Source organism: Phacochoerus africanus, chromosome X (genome assembly GCF_016906955.1).
Source record: "Phacochoerus africanus isolate WHEZ1 chromosome X, ROS_Pafr_v1, whole genome shotgun sequence".
NCBI lineage: Eukaryota > Metazoa > Chordata > Mammalia > Artiodactyla > Suidae > Phacochoerus > Phacochoerus africanus.
The window spans coordinates 24,490,534-24,509,337 of NC_062560.1; the positions used below are offsets into that span (position 1 = coordinate 24,490,534).

Consider the following 18,804-nt stretch of genomic DNA (forward strand, 5'->3'; position numbering starts at 1 on the left):
AGAAAAAAAAAAAAAAAAAAAAGGAGGCACAGAACAAGAAGATACAAGAAAAGTTTAACAAAGAGCTAGTAGAAAAATCTCAAATAAACAACCTAGCTTTATACCTAAAGCAACTAGAGAAAGAAAAACTAACAACCCAAAGTTAGTAGAAGGAAAGAAATCATAAAGATCAGAGCAGAAATAAATAAGCAGAGACAAAGAAAACAAAAAATTGATGAGATTAAAACCTAGTGCTTTGAAAAGATAAGCAAAATTGATAAACTTTTAGCCAGACTCATCAAGAAAAAAAGAGAGATGGCTCAAATCAATAAAACTGAAGTGAGGAGTTCCTGTCGTGGCTCAGTGGTTAATGAATCCGACTAGGAACCATGAGGTTGTGGGTTCGATCCCTGCCCTTGCTCAGTGGGTTAAGGATCCGGCGTTGCCGTGAGCTGTGGTGTGGGTCACAGACACGGCTCAGATCCCCCATTGCTGTGGCTCTGGCGTAGGCCGGTGGCTACAGCTCCGATTGGACCCCTAGCCTGGGAACTTCCACATGCTTCAGAAGCAGCCCTAGAAAAGGCAAAAAGACAAAAAAAAAAAAAAAAACAACAAAACAAAACAAAAAATAAAACTGAAGTGAAAAGGCAGAAGTCTTGACTAACACCATAGAAATACAAAGGATCATAAGAGAATGCTACAAGTAACTATATGCCAACAAAATGGACAGCCTAGAAGAATTAGACAAACTCTTAGAAAGGTACAATCTTCCAAAACTGAATGAGAAAGAAATAGAAAATATGAACAGACTGATCACAAGTACTAAAACTGAAACTGTGATTTTAAAAATTCCAACAAACAAAAGTCCAGGACCAGATGGCTTTATAGGCAAATTTGATCAAACATTTCGAAAAGAGTTAACATCTATCCTTTTGAAACTCTTCCAAAAAACTGCAGAGTAAAGAATACTCCCAAACTCACTCTATGAGGCCACAATCATCCTGATACCAAAATGAGACAAAGATATCACCAAAAAAAAAGAGAAAATTACAGGAGTTTCCACCATGGTGCAGTGGGCTAAGAGTCCAAATACAATGGCTTGGGTCACTGCAGAGGTGGGGGTTTGAACCCAGTCTGGCACAGTGTGCTAAAAGGTCTGGCATTGCCACGGTTGTGGCATAGGTCAGAGCTGCAGCTCAGATTCAATTTCTGGCCCAGAAACTTCCATATGCCACAAATGAAGCCATTAAAAAAAAACTACAGGTCAATATCACTGGTGAAAAATCCTCAACAAAACATTGGCAAACCAAATCTAACAATATATTAAGAGGATCGCAGACCCACCATACATCAAGTTTGATTTATTCCAGGGATGCAAGAAAGAAATTGAAGATCACACTAACAGATGGAAAAATATACCATGTTCTTGGGCTGGAAAAAATCAATATTGTTGTAATGACTATACTACCCAAGGCAGTCTACAGATTCAATGCAAGCCCTATAAAATTACCAATGGCATTTTTCACAAAATTAGAACAAATAATTTTAAAATTTGTATGAAAGTACAAATCACCCTGAATAGCTACAGCAATCCTGAGAAAGAAAAACAGGGCTGGAGGAATCAGGCATCCTATAGTGCTGGGGGAAACTGAACAGCTACATATAAAAGAATGAAATTAGAATATTCTCTAACACCATACACAAAAATAAACTCAAAATGGATGAAAGACCTAAATGCAAATCCAGATACTATAAAACTCTTAGAAGAAAACATAGGCAGAACACTCTGACATAAATCACAGCAATATCTTTCTGGATCCACCTTCTAGAGTAATAAAAATAAAAACAAAAATAAACAAATGTGACCTAATTAAACTTAAAAGCTTTTGCATAGCAAAGGAAACCATAAATGAAATGAAAAGACAACTCAAAGAATGGGAGAAAATAGTTGCAAACAAAGCGGCCAATGAGGGATTAATCTCCAAAATATACAAACAGCTCATGCAGCTTAATATCAAAAAGCAAACAACCCTATCAAAAAATGGGTAGAAGATCTAAATAAACATTTCTCCAAAGAAGACAGATGGACATAAAAGCATATGAAAAGATGCTCGGTATCACTAATTATTAGAGAAACACAAATCAAAATTATAAGATAACACCTCACACTAATCAGGATGGCCATCATCAAAAAGTCTACAAACAATAAATGATGCAGAGGGTATGGATAAAAGGGAACCCTCCTGCACTCTTGGTGGGAATGTAAGCTGGTGCAACCACTATGGAAGACAGTATGGAGGATCCTTAAAAAAAACTAAAAATAGAACTACTGCATGATCCTACAATCCCACTCTGGCATATATCTGGATAAAATCATAATTCAAAAAGATACATGTCCCCCAATGTTCATTGTAGCACTATTTACAATAACTAAGACATAGAAGCAACCTAAATGTCCATCCATAGAGGAATGGATCAAGATGTGGTACATATATAGAAAGGAATACTAATCAGCCATAAAAAGAATGAAATAATGCCATTTGCAGCAACATGGATGGAACTAGAGATTATCATACTATGCAAAGTAATGCAGAGAGAGAAAGACAAATATCATATGATACCACTTGTGTATGTGGAATCTAAAAAATGATACAAATGAACCTATTTTCAAAACATAAAGACTCATAGACACAGAAAACAAGCTTATGGTTACCAAAGAGGAAAGGTGGAGGAGGAGAGGGATAAATTAGGTATTTGGGATTAATCTATAGCTAAAAATATAGATAAAATAGATAATTGACAAGAACCTACTGTATAGCACAGGGAACTCGACTCAAAATTCTGTAATAACCTATATGGGAAAAGAATCTCGTAAAGAATGGATATATGCATACGTATAATTGAATCACTTTAGTGTATACCTAGAACTAATACATTATAAAGTTTACTTCAATGGGAAAAAAAAAAAAAGGAAAAAGGAGTTCCCATCATGGCTCAGTGGTTAACGAACCCAACTAGGAACCATGAGGTTGTAAATTTGATCCCTGGCCTCGCTCAGTGGGTTAAGGATCCAGCGTTGCTGTGAGCTGTGTTGTAGGTTGAAGACTTGGCTCAGATCCCACGTTGCTGCGGATGTGACATCGGGTGGCAGCTGTAGCTCTGATTTGACCCCCATCCTGGGAACCTCCATATGCCACGGGTGTGGCCCTAAAAGACAAAAAGACAGAAGAAAAAGAAAACTTAAAAATTTCAAGTACTACACATAAAGCTCTACAGTATATCCTGTGAGAAGCAGCCCAGTGGTACTCAGATACTATAGCCCTAACTAGATTTATGAGGAAAAAAAAATTTAAAACATCAAAACAATATAAGATCTATAGAAACAACAGCACATTACACTCAAATAATTACAAAGTAGGAAATAATGAAAATAATTGCAGAAACTATGAATTAGAAGACAGTAGAACCAACTAAGAAAAGCCACTTCTTTAAAAAAATCTCTAAAAAAATTTCTGTCGGTATTATAAATTACAAAAGAAGCAGAAATAACTGATATTAATTCAATAAAATTCTACAGAATATACTTACAGAAGTGATTTAAAGGCTATAAGAGAACACTATAAATTATTTTTCCCTTTTATCAGGATAACAAATGATGGATAAGGAAAAAGTTCTACCTAGAGAATGTTTCAGCTAATAAACACAGAGGAATATTATAATTACCATTCTGCAGCCCCAGTGGATTAATGGCTGAGGCTATGATCCTCAATGCTTGACGACATCACCACAAACTAGATAGCAGACATCGTGTATCTCCTAATGGAAGTGTACAGTGTCACCTGTGGAGTAGTGTTACCAATAAACAAACAAACATAAATACACCCTCATATTCAAGCCTCTTCCTGTTCCTATTGAAGGCTGTTGATGTTGATTGCCAGGTATACTCTGCTCATTATTCTCTATATTGTTGTATGTTTTAGAATTTCAATGGATAACATGATTTTATTGTAAATAGCATGTCTTTAAATTTAAACATCCAACTAAAATGGAAGATTTTTTTTAGCAAAATATAAATGACTAAATAGGTCCATAAAGAAATAGAAAAATTGGAGTTCCCGTTGTGGCGCAGTGGTTAACGAATCCGACTAGGAACCATGAGGTTGCGGGTTCGGTCCCTGCCCTTGCTCAGTGGGTTAATGATCCGGCGTTGCCGTGAGCTGTGGTGTAGGTTGCAGACTCGGCTCGGATCCCGCGTTGCTGTGGCTCTGGCGTAGGCTGGGGGCTACAGCTCTGATTCAACCCCTAGCCTGGGAACCTCCATATGCCGCGGGAACGGCCCAAGAAATAGCAACAACAACAACAAAAGACAAAAGACAAAAAAAAAAAAAAAGAAAGAAAGAAATAGAAAAATTACTCTAATTATAAAATCTAAAATTGTAGTTAAAACCCAATGCAGGGAGTTCCCATTGTGGAGCAGTAGAAATGAGCCCGACTAGTAACCATGAGGTTGCGGGTTCGATCCCTGACCTTGTTCAGTGGGTTAAGGATCCGGCATTGCCGTGAGCTGCGGTGTAGGTGGCAGATGTGGCTTGGATCCTGCGTTGCTGTGGCTGTGGTGCAGGTGGGCAGCTGTAGCTTGGATTTGACCCCTAGCTTGGGAACCTCCATATGCTGTGTGTGGCCCTAAAAAGCAAAAAAATTTCTTTAATTAAAAAATAAAAAATTTGGAGCAGCCAAATTTTGAAGTTCTTTATACCACACAAAGGAGAAATGAATAAAAATTTGATGTAAACTCTTCCAAAACACACAAAGGGTGAGAAAACATTCATCCACGCTACCTCTCCTTGACACAAAGACCAGGTAAGGATACCTTGAAAAAAGAACACTTGAGTCAAGCTCACTCATATAGAGATACATATTTGAAATAACTTCATAGCACATGCGAAGTGGTGAATTATTTAAAAAAAAAAAAGGGCTGTGTCAAAGAATACAAAGAAGATATTACATTAGAAAAAATGAATCAGAAATCACTATACTAACAGATAAGGGAAAAAAAGTGATCAGGGGCAGGGGTAAAGAAACGCTTTGATAAAAATTTGACATAAATTGATGGTAATAACTTTCAGCCAACTTGTAAGAATGGAATTTCCACATGATTAAGTCATCAGCAAATATACGTAAATGTGAAATATTAGACGCATTCCCAATAAAGTCTGGAAAAACACAGAGGTATGGTACCACAAACCTGGATGTGAATGTATAGCAGGACACAGCCATGCACAAGAATAATAAAATAAATAAGACATGGATAATAAAAAGAAACAATAATAGTACCAACATGATTCATAATTAAAAAAATGTCTAAAGTAATAGGCAAATACTATAATCGAATATATAAGGAATATCAAAAAGCTAGTGTATAATAAATCACTACAGCATTGTCAGAAGCCTGGTCATGCAAAATCAGTAACAAATTAGAACACATTAAAGGACAATCCCATTCACAACAAAAACAATATCTAAAATGTATCTAAAATTTACTGATAGAGGGAAAAAGTTCAAGATACAACAGTATAATGTTTATTCAGAAGAACAGAGCCTATCGTAAAAATGTCAATTCTCCTTAAATTATTTACAGTTTTATCACCATACCTATAGCTTCCAAGATGACAACCAAACTTGGGCTTCTGTCTCCTGTGCTCCAAATCAACCGTGGAAAAATCAAGAAAGGAAAAATCAAAATGATGTCAACAAGAACAGTAAAAAAAAACTAATGAGAAACCCCCCTGATGGTACTAAGTCTGTAATGAACGAGTGCTTATATAAGGGCAGTTGAAATGGGTCTAGGGAAGACAGGATCAGGTGGAACAACGGTTTTAAAGTTTGGCCCTTGTTTCTTCCAGTGTCCCCTAGGTCAATAAATTTCTGCTGCTTCACTGAAGGAACCTGAGGCAGCAACTCAGAGTAGACATAACAGAACTATTGGGTTATGCCAGGACTGTGGGGTAATATCAGGATAGCACAAAAGTTTGGTTGGTTGAAGAAATGTAAGTCCAGAGATTATCCAAATAACCACCTGAAATTTCTTTTGTTGGTGAGGACTGGGTTTTTTTAAATGGTCATCATAATAGACATTAAGGCATGAAAGAAAATACAATATTGAGAACACCTGAGATCTAATCTTTTGGCAAATTTCAAGTACATAACATATGATTGTTAACTGTGGTCACCATACTGTACAGTAGGTCTCCAGAACTCATTCATCATATAACTGAAAGTTGTACCCTTTGTTCAATATCTGCCCTATTCTCTAACCACCTCAGCCACTGATAATGACAATTCTAGTCTCTGTTACTAGCAGTTCAACGGTTTTTAAAAAATATACACCACAAACAAGTGAAACCATGTGATATTTGTTTTCTGCGTCTGGCTTAATTCACTCAGGATAATGTCCTCCTAGGTTTATCAATGTTGTTGAAAAGAAGGGATTTTTCATCATATAGACAAAAATGTTAACTATGGAAGTTGATACGTTAAATGGTTTGATGGTGGCAATTATTCAACAATATATGCATATGTCAGACTATCATACTGTATAAACATATATAAAATTATTTTTGTTTATCAAAATTATTTTTGTTTATCAAACAAAATTATTTTGTTTATCAAAATATAAATTAAAATGTTGAAACAGGAGAACAAGGATCATAGTAATTGCAAACAAGGATAAAAATTCCTTCCAGGCACTTTAATTAATGAAATGGATATCATTTAAGAGAGACCCATGGAGAGCTGTCAGGTGAAGGAGTACATCAATTTCTCCATGAGTTCTTGAGGACCATGGCAGAGGGAGGGGCTGAAGTTAGAAATGGAAGAAATACCAAGACTACTAGAATGTAACACAATTGCTCTGAGAAAACTGAAACCCACAGGATTCTCATCTCCTGCAGCCACCTCCGGGAGGCTCCAAGCAGAAGCGCCCAAATGAGGTGGAGCTGCACTTCACACCGGCGGCTCAGGGAAGTGATGTCTCTGATGTGCGGCCTTGGTCTCAGGTCAGCAGACGAGAGGGAGCCCAGCACCTACAGGGAGTCAAGGGAAAACCCTAAGACAGGATTGAGAAGAGCACCCACCACAGAGGAGGGGGGCCCCAAAGAGCCCTCACTGTCAGTCTTGGGGGGCCCAGAAATGGCTGTTCGGCTGAGCATCCCCCCGCCCCCTGCTTGCCAAATACCTCCTACTGGGGGTTCTGAGGGAAAGAGACCCATGGCGCTGAGCCCAGGTGACTCAGCTCATCAGGGTGGGCCCAGGCCCTGAGAAGAGGCCATGGCAGGTCCCCATGCCAGCCCTCCCCAGGAACCCCACCCACCCAGGTCCCGCCCCTGCTGTCCTCCTGGAGCCCAGAGGCACGTGACTGGAAGTGACGTCCCCCTAAGCACGCAGGGGGCGCGCCATTTTTGAGGACTGCCGTTGAGGCTGAGCAGAGGGAGGAGTCTCGCGTCTCGTCAGGTGTCAAGGTGTGAGGGGACCTGAGTTCGAAGCGCGGGGCCCCGCCCTGACACCCGCAAGGCCCTTTCCCCGAAAAGGGGTAGCCACACGGCCCCTGCCCGCCCCACCCCTGCCCTCGGCCCAGGAGGCCCCAACGGGGCTGCTAGGCCCAAAGTCCTTCTCTTCCCCGCGGGGTCTCAGGAAGCAGGGCCTTGCTCTGAGGCTGGCGGACCTGGGCTCAGCTGAGTAGAGGCAGAGCCCCAGGCCCTGCGGGGTGCAGGACGGCACCCCCGTGGGGACCGAGGGCCTCCACAGCCCAGACCCGGGGCCATGCAGACCCCGCCCCGACATTGGCCAGGGGGGTCTGGGCAGGTCTGAAGACTCAGGGGCTCCCTCACTTCGCAGGCGGGTGACTCGGGGAGGAGGGGGCCTGGGCCTAAGAGGCTGGCAGCAGGGCAGCAGAGGAGGGCTTGCAGGTCAAGGGAAGAGTGGGGTGAGGACCCGCAGGCCTGCGGACCATCCTCCCCGTAGCAGGCGCACCTCAGACCCGCGCCCCCATTGGCAGCCCCTTCGTCCCTGTCAAACACAGAGAAGAAGTGAGGGCCACTGTCCGGAGAGGGGCGGTGCAGGCCCGCAGAGGGAGCGGTCTCATGCGCTCCCGAGAGTCAACCTAAGAGCCTGAGTGAGGACCAGTGGGGCCTCTGCCGCAAACTTGACCTTGGTGTCAGACTGGCCGATGGGGCTCCGCGGTCACCCTCGCTTCCTCCTCGCGAGTGGCAAGTGGGGGCTGGTGTCGGTGTGAGCAGCGAGGCCTCAGCTCAAGGCAGTCCAGGGAGGACCAGAGGGACGAGTAAGGCAGTCACCCACCCGAAAAAGAAGGGACGAGGGAGAACATGGCCCGTCTCTCCCGTCAGCCCTTTAAGCTCCCAAGAGAGGACTCTCAGGCTGAGAGGAGGTCCCAGCATTTCCTCTATCGCGTCTAAGGGAGGTTAGAACTTTGTTCTGAAGGTGCAGCCACCAGAGGGCAGAAGGGAGGGCCCCGCGACCCCTCGGTGGTGGGCTGAAGGGCTCCCTCCTTTGCTCCTCCTGGGTAACTTGGAAGGTGGCACTGTCAACTTCAGAGCAGCAGAGGGGAGGGGGGGGTGGTGGAGTCTTGCCACCAGGCGAATGTGAACTGAGAGGACCTCCCTCCCCTGGCAGCCCCCACTGTCACCCCAGTGACACTCGGGTAGGCTTGGCAGCCTGAAGCCCAAGGCTCACTTTAACTTCCTCCACAGGGGTGTCAGGGCACAGGCTGGGCCGGAGGACAGGAGCCCTGTGGGGCCCTCAAGGACCCTGCAGAGGCGGCCTTGGCTCAAGCCAGGGAGGAACGTCCCCGCTGAAGGTGCTCACAGCATCTCTTGTCCCTCCTCCAGGTGCCTTCATCACCTGTCCTCCTGTCCACGCTCCCGCCTGCTGTCCCTGACCTGTGTCATCATGCCTCGGAGGCAGAAGAGTAAGTGCCATGCCCGGGTGAAACGCCGCCAGACCCGGGGCGAGACCCAGAGTCTCAAGGGTGCCGAGGCCGCTCCTGCCGCTGCAGCAGCAGAAGAGGAGTCCCCCTCCTCCCCCTCTTCTGTCTCTCAGGGTGCTCCCCCGAGCTCCCCTGCTGCTGGCACTCGCCAGCGGCCTCAGGCAGGCCGAGCCCCTAGCTCTCCTGAAGCGGGGGTTTCACGCCCAGGAGCTGAAGCAGGTGCCCAGAGCCAAGATGAGAATGGTGCCAGCGCCTCCCAGGCAGCCCCCTCCACTCAGAGCACTCGCAAAGATCCCCTGACCAGGAAGGCCAGCATGCTGGTGCAGTTCCTGCTGGAGAAGTACAAGATGAAGGAGCCCATCATGCAGACAGCCCTGCTGAAGATCATCAACAAGAAGTACAAGGAGCACTTCCCTGAGATCCTCCGCAGAGCCTCTGAGCGCATGGAGCTGATCTTTGGCCTTGAGCTGAAGGAAGTCAACCGCAGCAGTCACACCTACACCCTCGTCAGCAAGCTGAGCCTCCCCAGCGACGGGGGCCACGGGGGCCAGAGTGATGAGAGGGGGCTGCCCAGGTCTGGTCTGCTGATGACGCTCCTGGGCGTGATCTTCATGAAGGGCAACCGTGCCACCGAGGAGGAGGTCTGGGAATTCCTCAACACGTTGGGGGTCTATGCTGGGAGGAGGCACCTGATCTTTGGGGAGCCCAGGAGGCTCATCACCAAAGATCTGGTGCAGCAGAAGTACCTCAAGTACCGCCAGGTGCCCCACAGTGATCCTCCTCACCATGAGTTCCTGTGGGGCCCGAGAGCCCACGCTGAAACCACCAAGATGAAAGTGCTGGAGGTTCTGGCCAAGATCAATGATACCGTCCCCAGTGCCTTCCCAAACCTGTATGAGGAGGCTCTGAAAGATGAGGAGGAGAGAGCAGGAGTGAGAGCCGAGGCCAGGGCTACAGCTCTTGCTGAGGCCAGGGCACCTTCCAGGGCCAAGTCCCGCAGCTCCACCCACATCTAGGGAGGCTGGGGGCAGTTTGCTCACCTTGTGTTTGAGGAGAGCAGTCAGCCTTCTAAGTAGTACAGAGTAGTCCTGGCCCAGGGAATAAAAACAAAAATTTTTTTTTCCCTGTTGTACATGAGTATCTTTTAAGGTTTTTTTTTCTTTTCAAATGTGTTCCTTTTACTGAGGTGTGTTTTTCTTCATAATTCAAGTTGTTTAATGTCATGGATATCATCTTTATTACTTTTCAGTTTTAACATTATAAGTTTGTTATTTATAAAGCAATGATATTCCCTCAATATATTCCTTTTGCTATAGCACAGCATAACAAGTTAACATGTATTGGATAAAGTTTTTTCATGAAATGTGAAAGCATCCCACGGGATAATATTTGGGATCACCAAACAGTGAAACAGTAGTAAATGCTGATTAGTTCTTAGTTTGCCTTCTCTGGGCTCTTTTCTTATAAAATTAATAATAAATATTTATGTTTTCTTAGCTTATTTAAACTGTATGAAAAATTAAACATAATAAATTAGACGTCTTGTTCATTCCTTCTTTTTTCTCTCAGATTAATTGCCCATCTTCTCTTTAGTAGGCTCTCAATAATACCGAGGTTTTTAAGAAAATGAAGACCAACCCACTTCGCATAGAATTTTTAGAGTCTACCAGTAGTTATCATGAAAGAAAACATTGAGATACACTCTAAGAAATAAATGAATGACAAGTTACATAGGTGGGGAGGGTGGAAGAGGAACTTGCAAATGAGAGCACCCTAGTGTAAGTTACCTGCTGAAGGCATTGTTGGGTCTTGGGAAAGTGCCAATTCCTCCGTGGGAAGTAATTTTCAACCAGGATGTATGGTTGGCTAGATGAAGCTATCGGAGTGATAAAAAGGGCCAGATCCTCAGATGGGTGGTTCTCAGAGTTGAGAGAGTAACCCTGAAGTGGAAAGCAAATCTTCACAGTTATTTTGGGATATGGAAATACGATAGCAAATCTCCACCTAGTGAATGGAAGGGGTCCTGCGCATTTGCCCTGTGCATTTGCCCCAGGGAAAGTGAACATTCAAACTAGATGTTTTAGGCATAAGATGTGCAGAGAGTTTCTGAGAAGAGTGATACTTCTTTGAAGAGAGATGCCAAGAAGCCACTGGACTCTGTTTTCTCTGGGGGAGCCAGAGCTTGCTTTCTTAAAAGGACCTTTTAATTAGTTTTGTTTTGTTTTGTTTTAATTTTAAAGCCACACTCATAGCATATGGAAGTTCCCAGGCTAGGGGTTGAATCAGAGCTACAGCTGCCAGCCTACACCACAGCCACAGCAACACCAGATCTGAGCCGTGTCTGCAACCTACACCACAGCTCACAGCAACACTGGATCCTTAACGCACTGAGCAATGCCACGGATTGAACCTGCATCCTCATGGATCCCAGTCAGGTTTGTTAACTGCTGAGCCACGAAGGGAAATCCCTGGAATTTTATATTTTCTAATGTAGGCTTTAAATAAAAATTCGGTGAAGGTTGTTATCATCTAGGGCCAAAATCATCTTAGTAATAACTGCTATTAATTAAAAGTACCAAACTGTGCCTCAAAATATGCCAGGTGGTTTACATACACTGCACATATATGTGCTCCTACACTACAGACTTCATCAGACTCATTTTGCAGATAAGCTGGAATATTCTCAAATTCAAGGCTAGTAAGCGATGGGAGTTTGAGTGGACCCCGGCTCTGAATTCCTCTATAACCCACACTGTGCCACTCCTCCCAGTCTTAGGTCAACCTTGTTATCACTTCATTTTCCTACTCACTACTATAAAATGTATTTCAGGTGTTAAAAAGCAGGACCTCAAACTCCAAACATGATTTTGGGATATAAGGCCTCAGGAATAAGTAATAAAAATACAAAAATAAAAGTGAGGTTTGATTAAAGAAAAAAGATAGCATTTGGTGACAATATCATTACCTACAGAGGAAATGTCTGTAAATATTAAAAGATTAAGGGCTCATGAAATAGGAGTTCAGCCTCTTCCCCGTAAAAAAGCAAATCTATTAGAATTGAGGTTGTCTAAGAGGTTATGTCTAGCCAGTGAAGAGAAGGAAAAGACCAGTGTTTTCTCTGACAGCACAACACCCGTACTGAGGCCCCTCCTTGGCTGTAGTTTTCCCAACTCATATCTCTACTGGGATTCAACCCATTCTCTGCAAGATTTGTCATAGGGAGACTAAGAGTTTTAAAGGGTGTGGCATTTCCCAAGAAGCCTTTCTTAGAAGGGATAGGAACCAAGGTGAAAATGATGATGAATGAGGACTGAAGAGACAAATATCATGTAATAACCAAAGTCACAGAGAGTTGGGCCTGTGTCTGCTTGCAGACTTAGAAGGCCAAGGCAGCGCTGCCAAACTGAGTATCCTCTCACTCACTTTCAGGGGTTTCGTGGACATAAGAGCTTTTGTCTACATGGGTAACCGTAAGTTGTAAGAAAAAGGAAACCGAGGACCCTTCAGGGGTTAAAGTGAGGTACCTAGGTCAGGACTATGGCACACTCTACCCTCAACAGAGTAGGCCCCATGGAGCCTGAATCCCTGGATGGACATAGGTAGGAGTAGCATCATGTGGCATCCTCAGACATTCCCTCTCTGGCATCTCAGGGAGTGAGGGCCTTGGTCTGAGGGAAGAGTACTTAGGTAAGCAAAGAAAGGAGTCCCAAGCCCTGCCAGGAGTCAAGGTGAGAATGCTGAGTGAGGATACATGGAACCCTCACTGCTAGAACTCTGAGAGGACCACACAGAACCCTGCCTTGCTGGCAACCCTGGGATACCTGGCCATTATTGACATGATTTGACATACTCACTTCCTCCTAAGGTGTCACAAAGGGGCAAGGGACATAGCCTAAGGGGTGTGGCCTAGGGCCAGCAGTGGGATGATTTCCAGGTTTTTCAAGAGGCCAGGTGAATACCCTGATGACTAAGGTAAGCACACATCCCATAACTATAGAATTCATTCCTTATTTTCAGCCTCAGAAGACCAAAGACAGGGATGGTCAGATGAGGAGATCCTTCCTTTCTCCTAAAGGTCTCAGGGTGGTGCTGGTTCTAGCATAAAGGGCATGCCTAAGGGCAAGGGAGGGAGGATCAAACCAAGAACTGAGAATCACCTACCACTAAATAAAAGTGATAACAAATCTGGCTCTGTTCCTGGTTATAGCCGACCCAGAACAGGGCTACCAAGCTGAAGCCCTACCAATACTTATTTATATCAGGTCTATGGAAGGTGATGTTTTTAGTTTGAAGGTGCAGCCAACATTCAATGAAAGGGGTGGGGATACCAGGCCCTATGTGGAGCTAAAGTAAAGACCTTTAATGAGAAATGAGGACTCCAAAGAGGCCAGGGCAGAAAGCTCCCTATTGAGCAGTCAGCACTGGGGGCACCAGAACAGGAGTGATAAGCTGACGGCCCCCTTCACTTCCTTCTCATAGATCCCAGGGAGGTTTGTGATATCAACCTTAGAACAGCAGAGGGAATGGGTTCTATGACCTGCCACCAGTTGAATGATGGTCTTGAGCGTGAAATAAGAGACTCCTCAATGTAGAAGACTACCAGCCCCTGCTGTTACCCCCCAATATGCCTGAGGCAGAGGTGACAGGATGCAACCTAAAGATCACTAATTTCCTTCAACAGGTTTCCCAAGGGATAGACTGATTAGGAGAACAGGAGCCTTGTGGCTATTTAGATCAGTGCCCTTAGGGATAACTACAAATATAGCCTTCCTTATAACCAAGGTGAAGCCCCACACTCTTTCAACCTTCCTCATTCAGTGGGCCCTTATCACCTGCCCTCCTACTCACACTCCAGACCCTTGTCCCTGACAACAGTCATCATGCCTCGGGGTCAGAAGGGTAAGTTCCGTAGCCATGAGAAACACCAGCAGATCTGAAATGACTACCAGAGTCAGAGGAGAATTCAGGCCAATGCAGTAAGAGAAGAGTTCTTCTCGTCTTCTCCTGTTTTGGAAGATAATCCCCAAAGCTCATCAGCTACTGAGTCAAAGAGTACTTGCCAGGGGTCTTTGAAAGCACCACCTACTACCTTGACTGCAAGTTCTTTTGGCATAGGATCTGTTGAAGATAATAACAGCCAAGATGAGGAACATCCATGTTCCTCTAAACTCTTACCTTCCACTGAGAGCACATGCAGTGATACTTTAACTAGGAAGGTGGGTTTGTTGGAGCAGTTCCTTCTGTACAAACATAAAATGAAGCAGCCCATTATGAAGGAAGACATGCTAAAAATTATTGACCAAAAGTACCATGACTGATTTGCTGAGATTCTCAAGAGAGCCTCTGAATGCATTGAGGCTGTCTTTGCAGTTGACTTCAAGGAAGACAACACAACTATTCACTCATATGACCTTGTCAGCAAACTGAAACTCTCCAACAATGGGAGGGTGAGTGCTGGCAGGGGGCTACCCAAGACTGGTCTCTTGATGACAGTCTTAGGTGTGATCTTCATGAAGGGCACCTATGCCACTGAGGAAGACATCTGGAGATTCCTAAATAAGATGCAAGTATATGCAGGAAAGAAGCACTTCATCTATGGGGAGCCAAGGAAGCTCATCAACAAAGATTTAGTCGAGGCTGAATCAACAGTGATCCTCCACGCTATGAGTTCCTGTGGGGTCCAAAAGCCCACATGGAAACCAGCAAAATGAAGGTCTTGGAATTTTTGGCAAAGGTCAATGACACCGTCCCCAGTGCCTTCTCATCGCAATATGAGGAAGCTCTGCAAGATGAGGAAGAGAGAGCTCAAGCCAGAGCTGCAGTCAGGCCTGGCCATACTATCACTTCCAGGCATGTTCCATGTCCCCCAGATTCTCTCACCTCTATTGAAATCTGAGACTTTTATCATCCAGATAAGAAAATCTGACATCACAATAGGGATTTTTTGTCGAAATGGGAAAGAATCCCACAATAAAATGGTGGGGACAATGAAATGAAAACATAATAAAAAAACATGTTGAACCTTGATTTTTCTTAATCCTTTCAGTCTTTTGTTTTACAAAATTAAATGATTCATACATCAATATGCTTAGCTTATTAAAGAATGCAGGAGGTATTAAATCCTGGTAAATTAGACCTCTTACTTTCTTATTTCCCAAAATTCAACTGTGCATCTGCTCTTTAAAAGGCTCTGTGTTAGTACTCGTGTTGATAAGATAAAGACCCAGCCTATGCCCATACAACTTTAGTAGCTAGGAGATACACTCATATAAGGAAGAAACCCTCTATGACTTACAGGAAAGTAAAAAGAATGGGTGAGAAGGAAGGCATTCCAGGTGAGAGCAGTAAACTGTAAATTCCTTGAGGTAAGGCAGCTTAAGATTTGGGAAGCTGCAAGTCAATGTGTGCAGTGTAATTTTAAAATAAGCTACATGGTGGACTGGGAAAGGCTATGGGACTGGTGAACAGAGGCCAGACCCTCAGATGATGTGTCTCAGAGTAGAGAGAGAGAGAAAATCTTCTAATGGAAAACTGCACTGTGGTATAAAGTATAAAATTAAGGCACAATATTATGTGCTACCTGAACCTTTTGTGAAACTAGCAGGTCCTCAAATTGCCTAACTGCAAGTTCCCCTCCACACTCTGCACTTGGAGATAAGATGCCCTACCAAACACCCTTCTCTTTATCAAGGGGACAAGGCCCAGATCTCACTTATTCCTAAGTAGTGGGTTTCTGCCCCCACCAGCCTGTGCAATTATTTAAAGCTTATTATGTGCAGCAATGGGAATTAGGAGTCATCTTACCCTCTTGACACTAAAAAAACCTGGCTCCCACAGACCCTACTTACTTGTTCCTGAGCACAACTCCTGTGTTGCTCTCTGTGGCATGTAGTGTATAATGATAAATAAATGGCTCTCTCATCTCTACAGTATCCATTGTGTGTTTGGACACAACACACACATAGTATGGAAATTCCTCCCTCAACACATGGGATAATGAGGAAGCCATTATTAACATGCTTTTATGAATTACTTTGGGGTTGTAGATAAACCAGAAAGAAACTTCTACCTGGGGCAGTGTATTGATTTGTTAGGACCCATAGCAAAACACCACAGATTGGGTGGCTTAAACCAAAATGTTTTTTTTTTTTCTCACAGTTCTGGAGGCAGGAAGTCCAAAATCAGGGTCGATTTCCTCTGAGGCCTCTCTCCTTGGCTGACAGATAGCTGCCTTCTTCACTGGGCTGTCCCTTAGTGTACATGCATTCCCCCTATGCATTCTTCTTTTGTGTCCCAATCTCTTAGAATAGATTACACCAGTAAGATTGGGTTATGGCCCATCCTAATGGCCTCATTTTAACTTAACCGTCTCTTTAAAGACCTTATCTCTGGAGCTCCCGTGTGTGGCAGAGTGGTTAACGAATCCAATTAGGAACCATGACATTGTGGGTTCGATCCCTGGCCTTGCTCAGTGGGTTAAGGATTCGGTGTTGCTATGAACTGTGATATAGGTCGCAGATGTGACTCAGATCCTGCATTGCTGTGGCTCTGGTGTAGGCCAGTGGCTACAACTCTGATTAGACCCCTAGCATGGGAAACTCCATATGCTGCGGGAAGCAGCCATAGAAAAGGAAGGAAGGAAGGAAGGAAGGAAGGAAGGAAGGAAGGAAGGAGAAAGAAAGAAAGAAAGAAAGAAAGAAAGAAAGAAAGAAAGAAAGAAAGAAAGAAAGAAAGAAAGAAAGAAAGAAAGAAAGAAAAAAAATAAGAAAATGAAATAAAGACCTTATCTCCAACTATAGTTGCATCCTGAGGTACTGGGTGTTATGCCTTCCACATGAATAGGGGGAGGGGGGCACGATTCAGCCCCTAAAAGACAGAAATCAAAGGGGTCTTTGCTCTTATCTCAGTGCAGAATACAGTACAGACAGGTGTTCTATGCATATTGTCTCCATGGAGTTTCTGAACAATAAGGGTTAACTCCCTTGAGGTGTGTCAGGGAGGGGGAAATTCTCCCCTATACCCCATTTGAGTTGTTGTGATTGGACTATACAATAAAACTGACACAAGGCAGATTAACAGGAGGAAAAGAAACAAATTATAATTCATGCACATGAATGTTTCTAAGAAATGGAACCTAAGAAATGGTTAAAGCAGGCAGCTTTTAAATTTTTTAGACAAAGAAACAATAAATTTCTGAGGAACTGACAGGACAAATAAATTTAGGTTTTGGGTGCTCAATTAGTGAACAATCTAAACAGAAATTGGGCTTTGAGTAGTAAATTAAAGTTAGAAGTTCTTTGTTTGTTTTTTATTTTTAGATGCTTCTCTGCCTGAAATCTCTGTGTCCGGCTATAAGGGTGTACTTTTACCTCCAGATGCAGAAAGTGTACCTTTCACGAGACAATTATGTTCTGCTTTCAGGGAGACAGAAAGGAGGGCCAGAGTATCTATCTCGAGTTGGCCATTTCTTAGGTAACCTTTATTCAAAATAATCAATATGTCATTGTGGCATATTTGGAGGTAGCCTTCCTTGAGCTCCAATAGGTGAGATGCAAGGGAGCCACTATGGTGATACTTTCTGCATTGAACTGGTAGAGCCAGATCCCAATGCATTAAAAGAGCATTTTATTAGGTTATCTTGAGTGCAATTTGACAAATTCTAAGAGAGGGATAGATTTTGGTGGGGAAGAAACAAATAAAAATAGACATTGTTTAGAGAGAAGGGCAGCTGGAAAGGACTCAAAGAGATGTTGCATGAAAAAATTCCAGGACCTTGAGATGCAAAAGGTGGGGGAAAAAATCCACACCAAAATTAAATACTAAATGCTCTAATGTGGAAAAGATACTTAATTTTACCTGCTAAAGCAAAATTCTGGCTAATTTGGTATTCATGTTTCCAAGAACATTACATTATCTCTGACTTGGACTGGATTCAACAAAACAGAACTAAACAGGAGGGTGATATTGTCTAAGTAAAAATAATAACTGCCATTCATGAAACACCCAGTATTTGCCAGCCTCTTTGATGGATGCTTTCTATACAGTACATACATTCCCACAGTCGTACAAGATAGGTTTTACTAGGGATGGGAAAAGATGGTGGAATAGAAGGACTGGAGCTCAACTTATCTCCTAAAAACAACAAAATTTACAACTAAAGTCTGAGCATTCTTCACCCAAATGCACCAGAAACCTTAAAAAAGATGCCCTACTCCAGAAGAAAGAAGAGGAGGCCACATCAAGAGGTAGGAGAGGCGATTTTGCGATATAAGCAACCCCATACCTCCCGGGTGGGAAGCTCCACAGACTGAAAACTAACTGCTTCACAGAGACTCACCTACAGGAGTGAGAGTTCTGAGCCACACATCAAACTCCCACATGTGGGGATCTGGCACTGGGAGAAAGAGCCCCTGGAGCATCTGGCATTGAAGGCCAGTGGGGCTTGTGCGCAGGAGCTCCACAGGACTGGGGGAAATGGACACCCCATTCTTAAAAGGTGCACACAGACTTTCTCATGCACAGGGTCCCAGGGCAAAGCAAGGTCTCCATAGAAATCGGAGTCAAACATGACTGCAGTATTTGGAGGACATCCTGGGAAAAAAGGGGTCAATGTGGCTTGTTGTGGGGGAAGGACATTGGAAGCAAAGCACTCAGGAATATTCAGCAGCCCTGCCTTTCTCTGGAGATGGCCATGTTGGGAACATCTGGCCCAACCTGTCAGTCAGTGCTGAGAAGCCCCAGGGCAAACAACAGTCCAGGTGGGATCACAGCCCCATCCCTCAGTAAACAGGCTACCTAAAGACCCCTCAAGCACACAGCTGCCT

General features: G+C 43.7%; 2 protein-coding genes across 2 annotated transcripts; both read left to right on the top strand.

The window, feature by feature from the left end:
• Positions 1-8,943: 8,943 nt before the first annotated feature.
• Positions 8,944-9,996, top strand: LOC125117970 (melanoma-associated antigen B4-like). Its single transcript, XM_047764157.1, has one exon. The coding sequence runs from the start codon at positions 8,944-8,946 to the stop codon at positions 9,994-9,996; it is 1,053 nt and encodes a 350-aa protein (XP_047620113.1).
• A 3,864-nt stretch (positions 9,997-13,860) lies between these two features.
• Positions 13,861-14,869, top strand: MAGEB5 (MAGE family member B5). Its single transcript, XM_053743474.1, is given in 4 exon segments — positions 13,861-13,879; positions 14,096-14,623; positions 14,626-14,777; positions 14,780-14,869. Coding segments are annotated over 4 exon segments (789 nt in total).
• Positions 14,870-18,804: the final 3,935 nt, after the last annotated feature.